We start from the raw sequence: 21,230 nt of genomic DNA, 5'->3' as shown, positions 1-21,230 counted from the left end.
GTCGTGGACGTCGGGGAAGAAGTCGTCGGCGACCGGATCGTCCGTGATGAAGCAGCCAGTAGTCGCGCAGAGCGCTTCCCAAAAACCTCATCACCCTTCTCCCGTACAGGACTCAAAGAGTGCGGTTTCGGAGGCCTACTGTCCCGACCCGCGGTGCACGCCGCAAGCCGGGATGAGGAAGACAGCGGTAGCTCAGGGAATGGAACCGGTGGCGAGTGGAAGGAAAAGTTCTGGTGCATCTCTCTGAGAGGAGCGACCTCCCTTTTATAGGCGCAAGAGAAGGAGGCGGGAGGTTGCGTCGGGAGCTGAAGGGAATGCGGGCGGCGGAGGAGGAGCGCGCGTGGATGTCCCTCTTGTTCTCATGCTCATACAAGTGGGGAAGGAGCCTCCCTTATAAGGAGGTCCAACTCCCTCTAAACTAACAATGTGGGACTAAACTTTAGTAGTATCCCTTGCCTTGTACAAATGGGCTAAGTGGGCCTCTAGGATTTATTAGGAATTTCTGAAATAGTTATTGGGCTGCCCCAATATAGACTAAATTCCAGCATTGATATGGTTCCACAAACAAACACGGAGACACAACCTCAAGAAACTCGTCCCGCCACATCCAAAAGGCAACCGGAAAGGCTAGCATGAAAAATGCAGGCACCCAAGAAGAAGCTTGCAGAGGAGCATCACTGGCACAATTGAACGACATTGAATAACCAAGATCATGCGAGAACACTATGCCTCACCGACGAAGACAGAAGATAGCACACAACCGAGACCGAAGGGGGCTCCATTGGTGTACGATCACCGACGTTAGAGGCAACACGTTGTCAAGGCCAATCCAAAACGTCCAGGCTAGCGTAGCTCGGACGACCAAGCACGCAAACCTGCCAAAGACATAGAACCAAAAGTAGAAGCATGGCGAGGAGAGTCGATGGCATAGTTAAAGGATAGAGCGCGACCGAGATCGAAGGGTGCGGCACTGGTGTACCGCCGCCGAAATCGAATGGAAATGAGGGGGAGGGGGGTTGTCCAAGCAACGAGAAGCAATTCGACCCAGAGCAGTTTGATCCTTAAGATGACGCCCAAAGGGAAATGACAGAGAAGTCAACATCGTCCGATCCGGAAAACTCCGAATTCGAGATTTCTCTCATTCCCTCATTTCATTGATGTGGAAATAATACGAGATGAAAACCTGCTCACAAATTAACATGCACCTATGAAAAAAAAACGGTTGGAGTTGCCTCCCTAGGTTCTCATTCCTCTTTTCCCACGTAAATTTCTAATCTCTCTAACCAATCATTGGATTTTTAATATTCTTACCCCAGTTCAGGTATCAAATTCTCACGAATCAAACAGGTTGTAGGGAGTTGATTGCAATTTCTTATTCTTGTATGAAAGTTATTGTAAAGTTTGATTTAATCAGCAAAATAGAATTCCTCCTCATGCATTACTCCTTTTCTAAACCTTGCGATGAAGATCGAGCGGCTCTAGAATGCTCACTTGTTTTCTTGTGCCAGGAAAAAGACCCCGTGCTAGATTCTACTAGAACTGATGATGGGCCACACCGCCCGGCCGAGGCGCTCCATGGCGGCGACGGCGCCGCCGCATTTGGCCCCACCACCACCCTCCAATCCGGCAGGTTCCGTCCACCTCCTCCCGCCACCGCCCCTTCAACCGCGGTATTGACCTCCTCCCGTCGGCATCTTCAACGCCGATTCGTCTCTCCGCGGCTCGCGTGGATGGGCGCGCGGGCCGGCGGGCGTGGAGGCGTTTCGGTCAGTACCCGCCTCCTGTTCAACCGGGGTACCCCCAGCCAGGGCCGACCGACTCGACGGCCTCCCTGCTCCGCGACCCCTGAGTTCGTCATCATTCGGTTCATTATTCAGTGGCTTCTTACTGCAGATTGGTTGGTAATTTTCTCTGATTCCGCCCAATTAATTGTTCAGACAGATTTTGCTGCTCGATTCTGTCGAGGTAATCCATGAAATAGTTCATACTCTGGTTTGATTGACAATTAATTCATAGCAAAAGTGTCTTGTATACTCTGATTCTGCTGGTATCTTCAGTTTCCCATTGATCAAATGTGGGATCACCAGAATCTCGAAATTTATTTTCTTGGATGGGGATAACCAAAAGGGTTTAAATTCCTTAATTTCATCTTGGGTAGAATCTCCAATATAAATTGTATGTGTTCCTTTCCTCTAGCTGGCCAATCTGCGGATTAGTTTTTAGCATCGGCCATTCAGTTGGTCATTAAATGGATTTTTTATGAACTTACGAAACGTAGGGTATTTCACATATGAGAAATAGAGGACTGGGTGATGGCCCAGCGGTACGTGAGAGCACAGTGCCGTGTCCCCAGTGTTCCGTCAGACCAACTATCATGATCTAATTAGATCTTCTAGCTACCATCTTCGTCTGGTGAGTTAGAGAGGAAAAGACTAGAGCAACAAAGAAATATGTTGCTCACATGTGCTGTTAAGGTGACTGACATCAAACCAGTAGATTTGACTTTCTTTGTGCTGACACCTTGCCTAATTTCTTCAGCAAAATGGCCTGGGTATCACTGTCACTTATTCTATGGTGTTCATATAGCACATTTGCTGATTCTGTGTCTATCTGTATATGCTCCCTTTAAACCGAAAAAAAATATTTTTATCATCTCTGAATGTTCTCCTTATTGGTTTTATCCATGTTCTGCTTCTCTAGGTGGCACATCCTGAAGAATTCAGCTACATTGGACCAGGTCATGTTGCATGTATATGATGAGGTACTACTTCTTTCTCCAATTAGACTCTGAAGACCAGTCATACTATGAATCGAATTTTTGTTTTGTTTTGTTTTGTTGTAAATATACTTCTTATCCAGTATTATGGACTATCAAGGATTACGTTATAATCTGGGTCTGGCCTTTTTAACTATTAACTACTTACAGTACACAAATAGCAAAGAAAGAGATGCTAATGCAAAAATGTAGAGAAGAACTATAAAACAAAGAAAAGCTCTACTGCAAAGTAGTGCTATTTTATTAAGTACAACAATCAGTTTATACCATGGTAACTGATGCAACCGACCAAACACATCCACTTGCCCAAAATTCAATACAGTACTTGCATTGGTTTCCATTTTCTTGACAGCGTGCTTCTGCACATCTAATTTCCTCATCGATTATCACAGGATTTTGACTAGAATCAGATAACATTGGTTGCAGACAATTTGCACTGCTCAAGAAGTGCAGTACCCCTGCAGTTAGACACATGATGCGCGTTTCGTCGCATGTTAAATAAAAAGCTATATCCCTGCAAAGTAGAGTTATTTTGTTAAGTACGACCATCAATTTCTTTGTGCAACCGACCAAACGCATCAACTTGCCCCCAGAATTCAATACAATACTCGCATTGGATTCCATTTTCTTGGAAGTGTGCTTCAGCACATCTAGGTTGCTCACATCGATAATCGTAGGATATATTATCTAAAATTGGATAACATTGGTTGAAAATCCACACAACTTGCACGGTCAAGAAGTTCATGAACTTTTCTGCACAGGTTCATCTAACAGAACACATTGTTTATAAAACCAGTAGATTCAACTTTCTTTGTGCTCATGTTGCTGTATGGAATGCCACATCTAATTTCTGCAATATATGGCTTTTCTGGTCTAGAGTATCAATGATGTTCATATGGCACATTGCTGATTTTGTGTCTGTATATGTATATGCTCCTTTTAAACTCCAACCAAATGATTTTATCATCTCTGAATGTTCTCCTTTTTGGTTATTTCCATGTCTGGTTTTAGGTGGCACATATTTAAGAATTGTTGTACTGGACCAGATCATGTTGCATAATGAGCTGTTGATAATGAGGTACTAGTACTTCTTTCTCCAGTTAGACTCTGCAGACCTGAAAAACAATTATTCTATGATACAGAATTTTACTTGTTTTGTTGTAAGCATACTTCACATTCATTATGTTGGACTATCAAGTGTTAAGTTATAATTTCAATCTGTCCTTTTAACTATGAATAACTACTTACAGTGCAGAATAACAAAGAAAGAGACGCAAAATGTAGAGAACTAATAAAACAAAGAAACGCTATTGTATCATAAGTTCTGAGCATATTGGATTTTTTTTAAAAAAATTCAATGGCGTAAAGTTAAATGGTTTGTTATTTCAAGTTTATCTTTTCGTCCCTACATCTTGTATTTCTCTCCTTGGTGTGTAGCATGCATTCCCGCAGCAATGTCTGGGGCATCATCTTGTTAAGAACTAGAGATGCCCCAGCTATTAACGTGCTACATCAGAAGGCTTGGTTAGCTGTCAGTATTATTATAATTCAGCCAAGAAACAACGCCAAGAGCTGAGGTACTGCCAGCTGGAGTGAGTAGTTTATTTCTAATTAGGCTCAGTTAATTGTCTAAAAATAATACTGGCCCAGTGAACTTTTGCAAGATCTAACGTGATTGGTTGAAGAAGTGCAGATCAAGCTCTACTCCTACAGTAAGACACATGATGCCCTGTTCTGATGCATGGTTAGAAAAAAAACACTACTCTGCAAATTAGTGTTATTCTATTAAGTACAACCATCCATTTTTGTCATCGTACTCGATGTTACGACGCAACTGACCAAACGCATCCACTTGCCCCAAAATTTAATACAGCTCACATTGGATTCCATCGGAAGCAAGAACCCGCACATCTAGCTTGCTCACATCGATTGCCGGAGGATGTTTTTTTTTCTGAAATCAATTAACGGTAGATGAAAATCCAGACAACTTGCAGGGTTCAAGAAGTTCATGAACAACTTTTCTCTACAATTTCATCTAACAGAACACATTGTTTCTAAGTTCAATGGATTCGACTTTCTTTGTGCACATGTTTCATCTAATTTCTCCAAGATATGGCTTTGCTGATCTCGAGTATTACTTTCACCTGTTCAATGGTGTTCATATAGCACATTGCTCATTTTGTGTCTGTATATGTATATGCTTCCTTTTAAACTGACAAAAATATATTTTGTCATCTATGAATGTTCTCCTTTTTGGTAATTTCCATCTTCTGGTTTTAGGCAACACATATTATAGAATTCAGTTTTATTGGACCAGATCCTGTTATGTATATAATGAGCAGTTGAAAATGAGGTAGTACTTCTTTCTCACTTTGTAGACCTGCAAAGCAATCATACTATGAAGCAGAACTTTATTTTCTTTGTTGTAAGCATACTTCCAATCCAATATTTTGGACTATCAAGGGTTAAGTTATAATTTTGGTCTATCCTTTTCAACTAGAATAACTACTTACAGTACAGAACTACTTAATGGAAATTTTTGATAAGTAATCAAACAAATAAACACTATTGTAACAGAAGTTCTGAGCACATTGCATTTTTTACAGAAACCAATGGAGTAAAAGTAACTAGCGTGTTGTTTCAAGTTTGTCTTTTGGTCCCTACATCCTCAACCCCAAGCTTCCAGCCATTAATAGCTGGCTAAGCAATGGCTTAGTTTATAATCTGTGTGGGCCATTCAGTTTAGAATCCTCAACATGATATGTATGTGTTGCTTTTCTCGAACTGGCCAAGCAACAGATTAGTTCTTTGTATGGGTGACTCACATATACAAAATTCAAGACTGGGCAATAGCCCAGTGGTATGTGAAAGCGCATTGGTGCGTCTAGGCCGGCCTGGGCTCAACTCCCGGTGGACATGGAATTTAGCCGCACCAGGGAATTGTATTCCAATCAGATCACAGTAGTTCCTAGCTACCTCTTCTGTCTTGCGAGCTAGAGTGGAAAGAACTGGACCAACAACAAAATGTGCTGTCAAGGTGACTGAAGGCAAACCAATATATTCGACTTTCTTTGTGCACATTTGCTGGTCTTGCTACAAGATATGGCGTTGCTGGTCTCGAGTGTTACTTTCACTTACTCAATGGTGCTCATTTAGCACATTTGCTGATTTTGTGTCCATAGTATGTATATGATTCATTTTAAACTGACAAAAAAATAAGTTTTCCATCTCTGGATATTCCTTCTTTCTCCAATTAGACCCTGGAAGCCTGAAAAACAATCATACCGTGATCAGAACGTTTTAATTTTGTTGTAAGCATACTTCTCATCCAGTATTATGGACTATCAAGCATTATGTTATAATTTTGGTCTAGCCTTTTAATCTATTAATTACTTATACAGAACTAACAAAAAGGAGATGCTAAGTATGTAGAGAACTAAGAAACAATGAAACACTACCATAACACAACTTCTGAGCACACTGCATTATTTTCTTACAGAAACCAATGGAGTAAAGTTTACTGGTCACTGGTGTGTCATTTCAAGTTTGTCTTTTGGTCCCTGGGGTATCAAAAGAAATGAAGATGCTCGTGCTATAACGTGCTATGTCAGAAGGCTCAGTTAGCTTTCCCTGTTAACCAAGAAACAATGCCCTGTGCTGAGGTACCGCCAGCTGGAGTGATTAGTTTAGTTCCAATTTGGCCTGCTAATTGTCTAAAAAGAATTCAGGCCCAATGCAGGGTCGGAGGTAACTGAAGTGCATCTCAAGCTGTACTCCTACAGTGAGACATATGAACCGTGTTCCGATGCATGTTCAAATAGAAAAGCTCTGCTCCTGCAAACTAGTGTTATTCTATTAAGTACAACAATCATTTTGTATTGTGGTAATCGATGCAACCGACCAAAAGCATCCACTTGCCCACAGAATTCAATACAATGCTCGCATTGGATTCCATTTCTCAGAAGAAAGCATCCACGCAGCTAGCTTGCTCACACCATCCTCTTCTCCATTCTGGACTGCAATTGTGTTTCCCTGTGTTCTGCGTGTGTCGCGAGCTCTGAGCATTCCATTAGTAGAGCTGGTGGCCACTGCTGTCCATCGTGAAGGAGAAGGGTCCAGCTACGTCCTGGATGTGTACAAGGTGATGGAGGCGTGTGACGGCGTCCCTTTGTGCTGGTAAGTCCTTTTGACTTTCTTAGTATGCTCTGTTGGATCCCTCGCATCCTCTGAATCTCTTGTCTACCTTGATCTTAATTGGAACATTTGGTTATTTGCTAATTCTAGTTTGTAAACTGTAAACTATCTTTTTGGCTCGCCCAGATCTCTGAAGCTTGGCCACTTAGAAGAACACTTGTGTTGAGGTTGCCTTCACTGTCTTGGATTTCACGGCTGTTTTGGTTGCTCACGAGGTTCCTGTCACCTCCGTAATCTTCATCTTGGTTGCCATCAATAACACTAGGTATGCTCTCTGTTTTCTCTCTTGTTATTTACCTCTTAAGATTTAGCTCAAGCACAGCTATTAACACAGAGTATTAGCTTGCAGTACAACCTCTATCCGTCACAACCAATTGATCCACACAAACGTCCAGTAAATGGAGGTGACGGCCATCAGCATTGGCAAGTCCGTGTTGAGCGGGGCGCTCAACTATGCCCAGTCTGCCGTTGCCAAGGAGGTGTCTCTGCAGCTTGGTGTCCAGCGTGACCACTCCTTCATCAGGGCCGAGCTCGAGATGATGCAGTCATTCCTGATGGCTGCACACGATGAGCGAGACGACAATAAGGTGGTCAAGACTTGGGTGAAACAAGTCTGCGATGTGTCCTACTCCGTCGAGGACTGCCTCCTGGATTTTGCTGTCCGTCTTGAGAGGCAATCTTGGTGGTGTCTCTCTCGGAAGGTGCTAGCCCGCCGTTATGTGGCGAACCAGATGAAGGACCTCAGAGCTGAGGTGGAGGAGGTCAGACAGAGGAACCAACGTTACCACCTCATCAAGGGCTCTAGCTCCAAGTCTACCTCCGCTATTGGGCAGCCTATCATCTCCGGTGCGACAATGTCTGCCGCCAATGAGGCAAGGCTACCACGGCAGAAAGCAAAAATGGATCTCCTCATGTTGATTGATTGCAAGGATGTGGCACTTAGGGTGATAGCATTGTGGGGCACAAGTAGTACTGATCTGGGGGAGATGTCCATCATGAAAAGTATATATGAAGATCCCATGATACACAAGAATTTTGATTGCTATGCTTGGATCACATTGATGTGTCCTTTCAATCAGACAGATTTCATTCAAAGCATTATTAGGCAAATTTATGTTAATTCTCTTCAAGAGACAGGAGAAGAAGGAAAATCAGCTATTGGGGCCCAAGTTTTGAAGATGATGGTGACATTGAAAGAAGATGGTTTGGCTCATGAGTTCAAGAGATATTTGAATTTCAAGAGTTACCTAATTGTACTCAATGGCATAAGCACCATTGAAGAGTGGGATTGCATTAAAACATGTTTCCCAAACAACAAGAAAGGAAGTCGAATCATAGTATCTACTGAGCAAATTGAAGTTGTGAGCTTATGCATAGGAGCAGAGGATGAAGCTCTAATGCATAAGAAGTTACTCGCTGATCAGTCTCTTTATGCTTTCTACAAGAAGGTAACTTTTGAAGTCCTGAAAATTGTCTAATTAATGTTCCTCTTGTTACGTTTGTTGAGTGTCTCAACTAATAGTTGAATCAACTAGCTTGTACTCCCTCCGTTCACAAATATAATATGTTTTGTATATTTCAATATGGACTACATAAGGACTGAAATGAGTGAACAAACACACTAAAACGTGTCTATATGTGTCTATATACATCCAATTCACAAAAAAGTTAGAACATATTATATTTGTGAATGGAGGAAGTATATTTTAGGTTGATAGCCATTCCACACAGTTTAATTTAAAATATTATATTTTTCATCTTTTTTCATGAGAAAGAATCAGTGGGATTTATATAGATTTTACTTATGCCACATCTGAGATATATAGTAACCTTAATTTACCAAGACCAATGTGCATAAATGACTCCATCTGATGTTTGTACACTTCCCCCTCCCTTCTCCTTCATCCGATTGCATGTCCTCTGCCTTAGCCTTAGATCCAATCTTGACTATGCAAATAATTCCACTTGTTACAATTATACTTTGTACTCCATTCGTTTTCTAGCTTAGGTCCTCAACTCTCCCATGGAGTTATTTGGCTTCCTATACTTACCTAGGGGCCACTGGTCAGCAACCACATACTTCTTCCATAAATTATATTCTCTCCATCTTTGAAACAAATGAAAGCAAGCAAACTAAGTTAGAACCGCCATAAGCGGGTACAATTTGTACCATTCCTGGTGGCTACTGGCTAGTGCCGTGGAGGAACTACCACTAGAGAGAAGATGCAGGTTATAGCACATAATGAGCAGCCTCGCCATGGTATCTTTGTGTGTTGCATTACAAAACACTTACCAGAAGGATGTATATATATGCCTTTCTCATCCTATCAAGGAATGGCTTCACATGCCCTAGGTGTGGACCGCCCTAGTTGCCCCTGATTCTTGCATCCACAAATGAGAGAATCTCCTTGACTGCCATTCATGACCCGCTGGCGAGAATGCCATCTGCTCTAATACCAGTGGCCACTGCCCAAGAGAGATATGAGGCCTTAGTCTCGCCATGTTAGCTTGTACCCCTAAAGTTTGTATGTGGCAACTAACCAGATTAGCCTAAATTACTGTTTGACAACTAAGCTGATTAGCCTAAATTACATGTTTTTTTAGTTAGCAGGCAGGGTCTCCTGTATCACTCTCGAGTGGCACCGGGGTGGAAAAATCCTATGCGCTCGCCATACCTCAACACTGCCAGTGCCGGCAGCAGGTTGCTTTGGACACCAAAGGTCGCGAGCTTCTCTTGCTGGCCACAGTGCTCCTCGAGCTTTTCTCGCAGGTGGTTTTGCTCCCTCCTCGCTCTGCTGGCATGTGGTCTGCTCCGGGCGCGGCTGCTCAGGCAGCAGATCTGACCTTCGGGCGCGCGGAAACAACCATGGTAGTGATGTGTGATGGGGGTGGTGGCCAGATATGGTGCTGGCATAGGTTGGCGGATGCGGACCCGGCAAGTTCGGCAATTTTGCTTCTTCCCTGCTTGTCCGTAGTGCCTACGGCTTGAAGCTCTTGTGGCCTTGGGTAGGCTGCAGTCTGCGCGGAGCTACATTAGGGCCCAACCAGGCCGTGTCCTGCCCAGCTTTCTTGAAAAATATTTATATAGCTAAGCCCAGCCCATAGGGACACATGCAGCATCACAGAGTTAGCAGCGTTTAGCGCATCGGCCATCCGCACGTGACACTCATCAACCGACTGGCTGCCGCCACAGCTAGCAGCAGTGAGCCAGCGACTTAGCCCAAGGCAAATGATCACCTCCTCTCGACCTCTCCAAAATTTCCAAGTCCCTGCAACTCCTAGATTTGTGATTAATGCTGTTTATTTGTATCTAGTACTCAGATTTCTTGATACGGATGCTTTTTTCATGGGAATTTTTTTGCAACTGATGTTAGTACTACTTTTTGTATGAGAGGTTTGCAAACTGATGTAGTGATGTGAGTACTGCTGCATGAGGGGAAAAGAATCTGGAAGACAGCACATATAATTTTCTTTGATTCTTTCCCGTCCCTATATTTCACTTGCAACATTGTCTACTCATCTAATTACCAATTCCTACTACTTGATTTGTATCTAGTGAAGAATTGTTGTTAGCACTGGTTAGCATGATATAAGTCTGAGGATCTTGAATTGTGCTTAACACGGCATCAATCTGATTGCGATAACTTATTATCCAGTGCCCCCCAAAAAATTGTGTCATTTGAAGAATTGTTGTTAGCATAAGTGTACCACACCTTTCCTTTAGCCTGGCCCACCCAACTACGTATTTGTTTGTAGCTCCACCACTGCAAATCATTGACACAGACGAGGTGGGGTGGGAGATCTGGCCTTTGGGCGAGCAGATCCGGCCTGGTGTGTGGTCAGCGAGGTTCATGCCAGATGGTGCAATTGCATGCATAATGTTACAGGTTTCGGCAAGTTGTTGATGGCTTCAGTGATGGGGTTGGTTTGCGGAGAGTAGCATAAAAAAAGAAATGTGGAGGTACTTCTAGTGAGTTAGCTTATCCACCATTCTGATTGTTTAACTCAGCATTAACACCGTGCCCTTTACACGCAACCAAACAGAGGCTACACCAGGGTTTTCGCATACCTACAATCTAGTCAAAGAAAACTGCAAAATTATATAGCGAAAAATTTGTACTCTTTGGGTTAAAAAAATCATTGTCATATACTCCCTCCGTCCCATAATATAAGAGCGTTTCCAAAACAGAAGAGGGTTCTGAATATATTGTGACTGACAACTTATTAATGGTCAAAATTTTCATACTAGCTAAGGGATCATTATATAGTGTCATCATAATTCTCCTCTAATCTGTTGCATGAATTTTTGAAAGGTTCCAACCATTGAACTCTTAATAGTATTTCAGGTAATCAATGATGGAAAATTGAAGTACATATTTACATGTCTTATCTTATTTTTGTATCATAATATATTTGTTCAACGTGCACATTGAAGTCTTATGCCCACATCATATCAAACTTCCTTGTATATACTCCCAACATACTTTATTTTTGTTGTTACCCCACTGAACAAACTGCATGGTTTGTTATAGATCTCAAATCATTTAAGAACAAACGTATTGTATCAAAAGTTGCAAAAAACTTAGAACATGACAAAATATAGAACAAAAGTAGCATATGAAAATTACAAAAAAACTTAAAACAGTACAAAAATATTATCTTGCAGAAACAAAGACAACGCCTAAGCATTAATCATTTGCTTGTGTTTAGGTATCTCAGGAGGGAAGGGATTCAGCGGAAAAAGGGTCCATCTCATGCATAGTCCCTACCGCTGTTGAAAACTCTACACACAAGAACATCCTCACCCGGACGGAGACAATGGCTACTCTAGAGGAATCTCGTCTCATTGGGAGAGGGAATCAAAAAGAGGAAATCATCAATCTAATCTCGAATAAAGATCTCAACCATTTTCATGTGTTCTCCTTGTGGGGAATGGGTGGTATTGGGAAAACAACACTAGTGACAGATATTTATCAAACCCAAGAGATTAGTAGCATGTTTGATAAGCGTGCTTGTGTCACGGTCATGCGTCCTTTCAATCCAGCAACACTCATTGGGAGCTTAGCTATGCAATTTGGAGGTAAAAATGGGACAGATTTAAGGAGATGCTTAGAAGAAAGGAGATGTTTGCTTGTTCTTGATGATTTGTGGTCCATAGAAGAGTGGAATGCTATAAAACAATATTTGCCAGAAACGGCAGCAAGTTGCATAATAGTCACCACAAGGGAAGAGAATATAGCGAAGCACTGCTCCAAGGATGAAAGAAATATATACAAGCTCAACCATTTGGATCATGTTGATGCATGTACCCTCTTCACCAAAAAGGTACTAATAAAGTAGTTCATGCTCAATTAGTTGTATTTATCTGTCTCCCTCTTATTTCAAATAATGTTATGGAATATGTTGTCATATTTTCTGTGTGTGAATGCCACCTTCACAAGAAATATCTTTTTAAGCACATATAGCAGAATTGTAGAAAGCTTGCTAGGCCTTTGTCCACAGAAAAATTGGATTTGACATTTCTTAGAAACTGTACACAATAGCTAGAGTAATACTTATGAATACAACGGGCATCAGAATACATAAACTATGATTACAATAAGGTGGACATATGATAATCTATATAGTTATAGTTAGGTCCAAGTCCAACCAAATATTTTGTGGAATTTGATGATGTAAAAGTGAAGTAGGATATCTGTGTTTCTCTATGGAACAAAAATTGGTCAGTAGAGGCACAAATAAAGGTTCATCCTATTTTACATGGTACAACCAATGGCAAAAGTAGTTTCACACGAAGTAAACCCCTAAATTGGTCCAGGGCCACAGTCCTGGACCGCATGGTGGAAAGGACGCAACTGGTGTAAACAAAAACCTGCAAGCATGCATCACCACAAAAGCTTACCATTGAGCAAACCACAGCAGGCAACAAACTACAACATAGCACTAGAACCTAGAAATACAGAGCAACTACAAGTGGGTTGAGTTGCAAGGTCTCCCTGATCTTGTCTTGGTGCGAGTTGGAGCTTCTTGAGCCTTGGTGCATCCATGCAGCAGTGATAGAGGCACAAGGAGGATTGTTGGCGTCGAGGTCCGTGTGAGCGAAACACTATAAAACTTATCGAACTAGCAGGGAAGAGCCAGCTGAGCTGGTTGTGCTTCGAGTCAATGGCCACCTAGCACCGTGGAAAGGCCCATGCCTCCTGGCTCCATGGTCCACCAAGAACAACACACGACAGTCAGACAACGACCGCCTTGCCGCCTTCAGAACCCCCACTGCATCCACCACACCACAGCCATTGATGAGAGGCTTGGAAGCATCAAGGCAGCGTCTTCAAGAAGAAAGCAGCATGCCCCTGCAACACGACCCTGAAGATCTGGGTATGCATCTTTAACAAGAGGACAACATGCCCAAAAAAACGATATATAGTGCCGAGATGCCAGAAGCGGAAGTGTATTTGCAAAGCGGATATGCAGAGTGAATAGGTAGGCAGCAGTGGACCCACTGGACTTCCAGGCTCCCAGCATACTGGACTAGGCTCTGGGAGAAGATGCTGGCACGCCAGTGAGGTCCCTACTGGAAAGGAAGGTCATCCTCAACCACATCTTCACCCCCATCTCCCCTCTGCCGTCAGCCTAGCCCAACCGCAGAAAACGCACCACCGAGCCGCCGTCTTGAGCAAACGCCTCATGGCCGCCCCTCCGCCATGACCAGAGCACAATACAACACCAAATGCGTCATCAAGGTCTGCCATCCTGGAGCCCAAGCGCAGCTACATGCCTCTCCCTGGTCTACGAGATCTTAAGACATACAGATCCAAAGGCGGGAGCACACCAAGGTGATGGCAGGCAGGGGAGAGGCAGGGAACGGAGCCCTAACCTTAGCGGGGTGAGTCGCCACCTGAGTCATCCGCGTGGGAGCGACACAGGGGCAAATCGTTTTTCTAAGAAACCCAATAGTTCACACTTATATTGGGTATTGTTGTCATGGTGCACTCCTTGAATGCCTCCACAATTATTCTGTGCACATGCAACAGTATATGGGTTTAGCTAGCACTTGGTATACCTTTTACCACTTGTTTCCTTTCCTTTCTTATGTGCAAGTAACCGGGAGAAGACAACACTCTCGTGGTTAAAAAAAGCCTCTACAGAATTCATCGCTAAGGTGTTAGGAACCATATTACCTTCTAATAGGAGCACCATAAAAGAGCTGTTTGTGTAGTAACCACATTCGAACGTTATGGCTATGCTGAATATACACGATTAACTAAGAGGCCCGATTATATCAGGTTAATGCCTGTTTATTTAGCACCAGATCGAAAAAAAAACAGTGGACATAGGAAAACTGATGTCCAATAAAATCAGTCGCAAGAATACTATCAGAACTAACCAGTTCAGAGGAGGCGAGGTGCAACTGTAGAAGTCGAAGTAGAGCATGGGGGGAGAGGGCATTGTTTCACTTGGCTTTCTTGGTCTGCACTACAGGTAGGAATGAGTGAGACGATGGTTCATTGCACTAGGGTACGTTGCTACGTGGGAGGAAAATATTTTTAGGAAGAACAATATGATGATATGAGTGGAAAAGATGAATAACGGAGAAACCTATTAGCTAGCAAAAAGTACCGGTGTCTCACTTTTACATCTTTATACTACATACTCCTAGTACTAAATGATTTATTGATATGGATTTCTGTCTTCTAGTACGTGTTAGACAATCACAATAGTGCTCATATGATTTCTTTCTTCTAGTACAAAATGACTTATTGATGTGAATTTCAGGTATTTAAGGAGATCGTAAATTTGGATGAGCAATATCCAGAGTTGGTTGAACAAGCAAAACTGATATTGAAGAAGTGCAGAGGACTTCCCCTTGCACTAGTCACCATAGGTGGATTCCTGGCAAACCAACCAAAAACTGCTGTCGAATGGAGAAAAATGAATGACCATATCAGTGCTGAGTTGGAGATGAATCCAGAACTTGAGATCATAAAAGCAATCCTTATGAAAAGCTATGATGGTTTACCCTATTACCTCAAGGCTTGTTTCTTGTATCTGGCCATCTTTCCTGAAGACCAGCAGATTGCACGGAGACGCTTAGTTCGTCGGTGGATTGCAGAGGGTTACTCAAGTAAGGTGCGTGGCAAGTCTGTGGAGGAAGTATTGGACTCTTACTTCATGGAACTCATAAGCAGGAGCATGATCTTACCATCTCAACAGTCAATTCATAGTAGGAAAGGAATTGACTCCTGCCATGTGCATGATCTCATTCGTGAAATTGCCATCTCAAAGTCTATGGAGGAAAATCTTGTTTTCACATTGGAGGAAGGGTGCAGTTTGAACAACCAAGGCATAGTGCGTCATCTTGCTGTAAGCAGCAACTGGAAAGGGGATCAGTGTGAGTTTGAGAATTTGGTAGACTTGTCCCGTATACGATCATTGACTGTATTTGGAAATTGGAGGCCATTTTACATTTCTGATAAGATGAGGTTGCTCCGAGTGCTGGATTTGGAAGGCCAGTGGGATCTAGTTGATCATCATCTTGAGCACATTGGGAAGCTTGTACATCTTAGATATCTTTCTCTAAGGGGACATTATAATATATTTCACCTGCCAAATTCATTGGGGAACCTGAGACAACTCCAGACACTAGATATTTCAGGTACCAGCATAATGAAGCTACCAAGGACCATCATCAAGATTGAGAAGATGCAACGCATTCTTGCTAGTGGTGTAGGACAGTATCATTTTGATATATATCAACGTGCAAATAAGTGGTCCCTAAAGAGTTTACCTTTATATTCAGTGCGTTGTTGTGTGGCATGTTGTGCACCTAATAGGCTGGGAAGGCAATTTAAACTTAACGATGGTGCACTTAACAGGCGTGATGTATGCACTGCGTTCTGTTGTAGCATATTACCTTATTATGTGGCAGGAGGACGAAATCCAGGTACTGTTGAAGTGCCAAGTGGGATTTGGAAACTGAAGACCCTGCATACACTTGGTACCGTGGACATATCAGTGGGGAGGACTGTTCTCCAAGATATAAAAAGGCTGACCCGGTTACGCAAGTTAGGATTGGCAGGCATCAACAAGAGAAACAGTCAAGAGTTGTGTTCAGCAATTGCTTGTCTCAACAGCCTGGAGTCATTGTCACTGCAATCACATGGAGAGACAGGTTTATCAGGCTGCTTGGATGGCATGTCGTCACCTCCAGAAAACCTGCAGAGCCTCAAGTTATACGGCAACCTGGATAAACTGCCGGAGTGGATCCAGGGGCTCAAAAATCTGGTGAAGCTGAAGCTAGAGTGGTTGAGTATATCGGAGCATGATGTGGCCATGCAAGTCCTTGGGAATCTACCAAACCTGGCCACCCTACGTCTATTGGGTTGCTCGTTCAGTGGTGAAGAGGTTCGTTTCAGTTTATGTGGGGATGCATTCCCGACACTGAAGGTGCTAGAGCTGAATTGCGTAAGGAACCTCAAGTCGGTGGAATTTGAAGAAGGAGCAGCCCCTAAGCTTGAGTTGCTGCAGTATTCTAAACTGAGCAGTGACAGTGTTAGGTTGTTCTGTGGGTTACCACTTCTCCCAAGCCTCAAGGAATTTATGCTTGATTGGAGGGACTGGCATGATACAGAGTTGGGGGAGTACTTGCGTGGCCAGCTCGCAGAGAATGAAAACCGGCCCGTTTTGAAGATGTGGGATCCGAAATCCTAGTTGTATGCAACTCCCGGTCTATGTATCAAGTAGAGTATTTCCTTTGATTGAGTTGATGAATCAAGACCACCTACATCTGTAATTAAGCTAGCGGACCTGTATATAAATGATGAAAAATGCTCATTTTATCTCACCAACTGCATGCGTGTGTAAGCTGTTCCTTTCTTTGCGTGATATGATAGCAAATGGAAGAATTTGTTGTTCTTTTCATAAGTAGTGACTCTTTGAGGAGAGTTTAGTCAGGAGTAATTTTTTCATGTGATATTTTAGGAAACAGAGTAGTAACTAGTAAGTGGTACCAAACTGGGGTGTCCACTCTGCTTTCCCGTTGGCATGGTCAGCATTTCCAGCATTAATATTGTTTCCTCAGCTTGAGGAGTTGTATCTGATGCAGGTGAGGAGTTGTAGCTAGACATTTGACTAAGTTGACCAATCAGAAACTGCAGAACCATCAACACATGGCGGTGGCTGATCATAGTCTGCTTGACACAACATCAACGGCAACAGCTGGATCTCCAACATCAAGCCTTTGGCTTTTTACCTTTGCCTTTGCCCTCATGTCCTCCAAGATTACGTTGGTCTACGCTGGAATGCTGTGCCTGCCACGCTTCAGCTTCCTTCTCTGTTAGTGTGTCACATAACATTTCAGGAAAATAATCCAGCCAATCTTTTAGAGATTAGCGAGGTGTCCATATGTAATAGCAGCATCACCATGGGAAGCTACAAGTAGAACCAAAACCAAGCAGCGGCACAACTGTTTCAACAGATACAGTCACAGCAATACGAGTCATGATGATTGGATAAAGTGTACTGTCCCATCTAGTAGCTTTCAGTAACCTACATTAATTTATGTGCCAAAAACTCTATGACACTTAACTTAGACATGTCACTGCATTTCTTGTTCAGCGTAGCTCTGTGTGATCTGTCCGTGGGTTGGAACACTTATTGCGTGGCTCAGATACATCATGTCTTTAGCTGTGACCTTTCTCTATCTCCTGCCTTCAGTGTTGTTTCAGTCAGGGCAAGCATTTACAGAACCTGCTCAAACACTCATGCTTGTGTGCTCTCTCAGTCTCAGTGTATTTTATGAGGAGAGCAGCTGCATCTTGGACTTGGTTGTCTCACATCTACGTACCTCCAGCTAGCCTTGCATTGCAATAGCGTCTTATGGCTATACATAATGTTGTACTCCTACTACTATATGCTTAAACATTGTTCTTACGAAATAAAAATATAATGCCGTCATTAGTTGCGACCAACTGGACCGGGTCAACTTATTTGCAATTCTCAATTACAGGCTGATGGTGTGTATCCCCTCAATTTTGTTTTGTTCATCATCATGCATTGCAATAGCGTCAGGGACTTGTCATCGTCCTTATGGCAACAGTTACGCCTTCCTTGGATTCTACACAATTTTGGTGTGTCTCCTGTGGAACTCGCGTCGACTTTGCATTCCATGGCATGCTCACTTGAATCACACACAATTCAATTAGTACTTGGCGTTGACAACCAAGTCTGAACCAAACGACCTTGCTAGAGCTAACACACAATTAGCTATACCTAGATGACAATAACAGATTAAACAATACTCGGTCGTTGGAACAGAGACAATGAAGTAAGCCAAGAATAGAACGAACAAATCTCAACCAGAAGCCGGCGACGTCCTCCAGCACGAGGTGCAAGCGTAGCCCCAGGCGGCGGCCCCTAGAGCAAGGAACAAGACGCCGGCGATTACCACGACGGCGCCCTCCGCCCTGCTGCGCCGGGCTGGAGGTCGCAGGGGCAAAACAGGTAGAAGCAGCCCAGTAGCATGAAGAAGATGCCGATGACAGTGGTCAAGAGGGGGTCGCCAGAGTCCACGCCGCAACCGCCGGCATGCTTGCCGCCTTGTCCGTCCTCGAGATCCACGTACTCGTACTCCCCCGCCGCCGAATCCTCCTCCTCCTCCTCATGCTCACGTGGTTGCTTCGACAGGTAGAAGCTGCTCCTGCAAATAAAAAGGAGAAAAAAAACACAGGTTGGATTGGATGAGAAAGAAAAAGGATTGTTTCGATCGATCAATGTGTACCTGAAAATCTTGGTCATCGAGTTAATTAGCACAGAAACCGATCGGGGCGAAGAGAATCAAGTTTAATTTCGCCTGCCATAAGACGGCAAAAATTAAGAAGGGGATCAATCGGGTGGTCTGTTGTAAGAGGGTTTTATTTATACTAGATGACCAGTTGCGCCCATGGCGCAAAGACCGAGAGCAAGCCAAATATTGAAAGAATGTGCATCAAAATATGTAGACACAGAAGAAAACATATGGAAATAAGTACGGATTGATGATAGTCATATGGACAGGATTATCATAATTTTTTACATAAGATCCAAAATGATGCCAGATATAGAAGTCTCGATAGGTACTTATAGTAATACCAAGTTACGTAGCAAAGGACTATTGTGACTTGTTTAGATTGGATAGACAATCATGCAGAGGACCTTGGACATGCACTTGAAGGCGAAAGCATATGCACACCCTTTCTTCATGTTCGCCTTATGGAAGAGGCTGCTCCAGTTCTTTGTGAGTGTAGCCCTGTTGTCGACACTCTTGATAAAGCAGGCCATGACACTGGTGGTCCCGTCTCCTGATTGGTATCTCATCATGATCAATATCCATGTGCGGGAAGAGGCTTCTCTTAGAAAAGTGTGTGCAAATGAGAGTAAAGGTTATTCAGTACATGGTTTGCCAGCATGTTCTTGTATGAAACACAAGAATGCATTTGTTTGAGATTACCATTCTTTTGCCGTCGGTAGCAAATGTTTCTGTCATGTGGCATACGTAGTAATGGTCAACGGTAAGTATTCCCTTTGTGAGAATAGTAGCACATGTGTTGTACCTAAAAGTGTTCAAACATCAGTACAGCTGCATAGGCCCTGCTTTATGATTCATGAACTTATGTAGAAGAGAAAGGAACAGATGACAACACAATCCATGCTTTCACAACAGTAACAACCAAGAATCTTCTTCTCTTCTCTAACAGTCCTTATGATTCACGGTCATCGATCTCGGCTCGAACGCTCGAAATCAGGATCATGATAAGTAGTTCAAGTACCTAATATATTTGTAACTAATCCATCTATACCACCTCATATGCCACACTGTCCTAATGATTCACGGTGAAAGCTAGCCCTTTTCGAACAAAAGAAGATGCACACACAAAGAATTCTTTCCAACACGGGCATTTACGCAAACATATGCCGTACACACCTGCAACCTCCCAAAAAAAGGTGTTGCAGATCAGGGATGGATTTAGAGAGATGTTGTTCAAGGCTAGGGATAGGACTCAAGGTAAGAACAATTTCCACACCTTGAGATGGGGCGTCGATGCCGTAGCGAATCCATGATTGCTCTCCCTAGCTCATCGCTGTCATTGGCTCACAGAGACGCGAGGCATATTGCTGGCGCCACCTCGTGCAGTGCAACCGCGGCCCAAGATCCTCATGTTGAGCTGAGGTAGAGGAACACCCAGGAAGGCAAGAACCCATCCCATTCAAAGCCAGCAGCAACCCAACCCAAAGACAAGCTCAGATATACATATACTTGTCGAAATATAAAGGAAGCCACCAGATCTGTCGCTGGAGTTATGTTATTGTACAAACAAACTTTCAAGTCTCCAAAACTTCCTGGGTGCAAACCCACCAAGAAACCAACCAAATTGCAGCAAGATGCATTCCTCTCGACTCTACCCTTGTTCGCCATCCTCATCATCTTCGTCCTCCTCAGCTTCCTTGAGTTGCCACTTCAAAGGAAAGGAATTGGTTAGAGCAAATCCCCTACAGTGGAAATGCACATCTCCTACAGTGTTTCAAAAGAGACAGACATCACTTGAATACAAAACAAGTTAAAAGGACCCATCAGGCACTCACGGAGAAGCAGGACTTGGCGTTTCAAAGACGGCACTTGAATACAAAATCAGTTAAGGGCCAGCAAAACCAATAACCATCAGGCGCAACATCACATCACATCCAGATCCAGCAGCAACCCAATCCGGGAACAAGCTCAGATATACATATACTTGTCGGAATATAAAGGAAACCACCTCCCTGTATGACCCGGTTGGTTGCTTTGTATACAAAGCGGGGGGAAACCCTTTTTCGGTATAAAGGAAACCACCAGATCCGTCTTCCCATAGACCTAAAAGCTCCATCGGTTGGTCTTCTAGTCGAGGCCCTCCAGAAGATAAAAATCAACCTTCCCAAATCGCTGGAGTTATGTTTTTGTACAAACAAATTTCGAGCTTCCAAATCTTCCTGGGTGCAAAGTGCAAACTCACCAGGAAACCACCCAAATTGCAGAACGATGCATTCCACTCCGACTCTACTCTTCTTCATCATCTTAGCCTTCCTCTTCAGCTTCCTTGAGCCACTTCAAAGGAAAGGAATTGGTTAGGAGTTAGTATACTTAACACAAGTCATATCATAATGTGAGTTTTGCTGTGCCAACCCAAAAGATGGTACAAGCCGAGCCAGTTATTACAAATACAACCATCTAAATTTGAATCTATCT

The 21,230-nt window shown here is 43.2% G+C and overlaps 1 protein-coding gene and 1 long non-coding RNA gene across 19 annotated transcripts in view; one reads left to right on the top strand and one right to left on the bottom strand.

Annotated features, from left to right (window-relative positions):
- The first annotated feature begins 1,528 nt into the window (after positions 1 to 1,528).
- Positions 1,529 to 16,984, top strand: LOC123072781 (disease resistance protein Pik-2). Of its 11 annotated transcripts, none has more exons than XM_044496423.1 (9): positions 1,529 to 1,901; positions 2,701 to 2,761; positions 3,788 to 3,854; positions 6,276 to 6,438; positions 6,516 to 6,952; positions 7,097 to 7,235; positions 7,320 to 8,418; positions 11,681 to 12,295; positions 14,747 to 16,984. In XM_044496423.1, exons 7-9 carry the CDS (start codon positions 7,369 to 7,371, stop codon positions 16,679 to 16,681), a joined length of 3,600 nt encoding a protein of 1,199 aa, XP_044352358.1. In that variant the 5' UTR covers positions 1,529 to 1,901; positions 2,701 to 2,761; positions 3,788 to 3,854; positions 6,276 to 6,438; positions 6,516 to 6,952; positions 7,097 to 7,235; positions 7,320 to 7,368; the 3' UTR covers positions 16,682 to 16,984. The 11 variants fall into 11 exon arrangements, with proteins under 11 accessions (XP_044352358.1, XP_044352352.1, XP_044352359.1 ...); XM_044496417.1 differs by having other exon boundaries at positions 6,505 to 6,952; XM_044496424.1 differs by having other exon boundaries at positions 3,788 to 4,520.
- A 1,140-nt stretch (positions 16,985 to 18,124) lies between these two features.
- Positions 18,125 to 21,230, bottom strand: part of LOC123072780 (uncharacterized) — a 6,697-nt gene continuing 3,591 nt past the window's right edge. For 4 of the 8 annotated variants that reach the window (XR_006435416.1, XR_006435418.1, XR_006435415.1 and 1 more), the window contains exons 4-5: positions 20,591 to 21,089; positions 20,240 to 20,463 (exon numbers count right to left, since the gene is read on the bottom strand). This is a non-coding gene — a long non-coding RNA (uncharacterized lncRNA). The other 4 variants (XR_006435421.1, XR_006435420.1, XR_006435419.1 and 1 more) reach the window with 4 other exon arrangements.

Source organism: Triticum aestivum, chromosome 3B (genome assembly GCF_018294505.1).
Source record: "Triticum aestivum cultivar Chinese Spring chromosome 3B, IWGSC CS RefSeq v2.1, whole genome shotgun sequence".
Lineage (NCBI taxonomy): Eukaryota > Viridiplantae > Streptophyta > Magnoliopsida > Poales > Poaceae > Triticum > Triticum aestivum.
This window is presented reverse-complemented; position numbering and strand designations above follow the sequence as displayed.

What these genes read in the sequence shown, in the direction of transcription:
- LOC123072781 (XM_044496418.1), top strand. Translation starts at nt 7,369, where the DNA reads ATGGAGGTGACGGCCATCAGCATTGGCAAGTCCGTGTTGAGCGGGGCG. An exon ending in TTTATGCTTTCTACAAGAAG is followed by an intron (nt 8,419 to 11,680) that starts GTAACTTTTGAA and finishes GCTTGTGTTTAG; the next exon opens with GTATCTCAGGAGGGAAGGGA. An exon ending in GTACCCTCTTCACCAAAAAG is followed by an intron (nt 12,296 to 14,746) that starts GTACTAATAAAG and finishes TGTGAATTTCAG; the next exon opens with GTATTTAAGGAGATCGTAAA.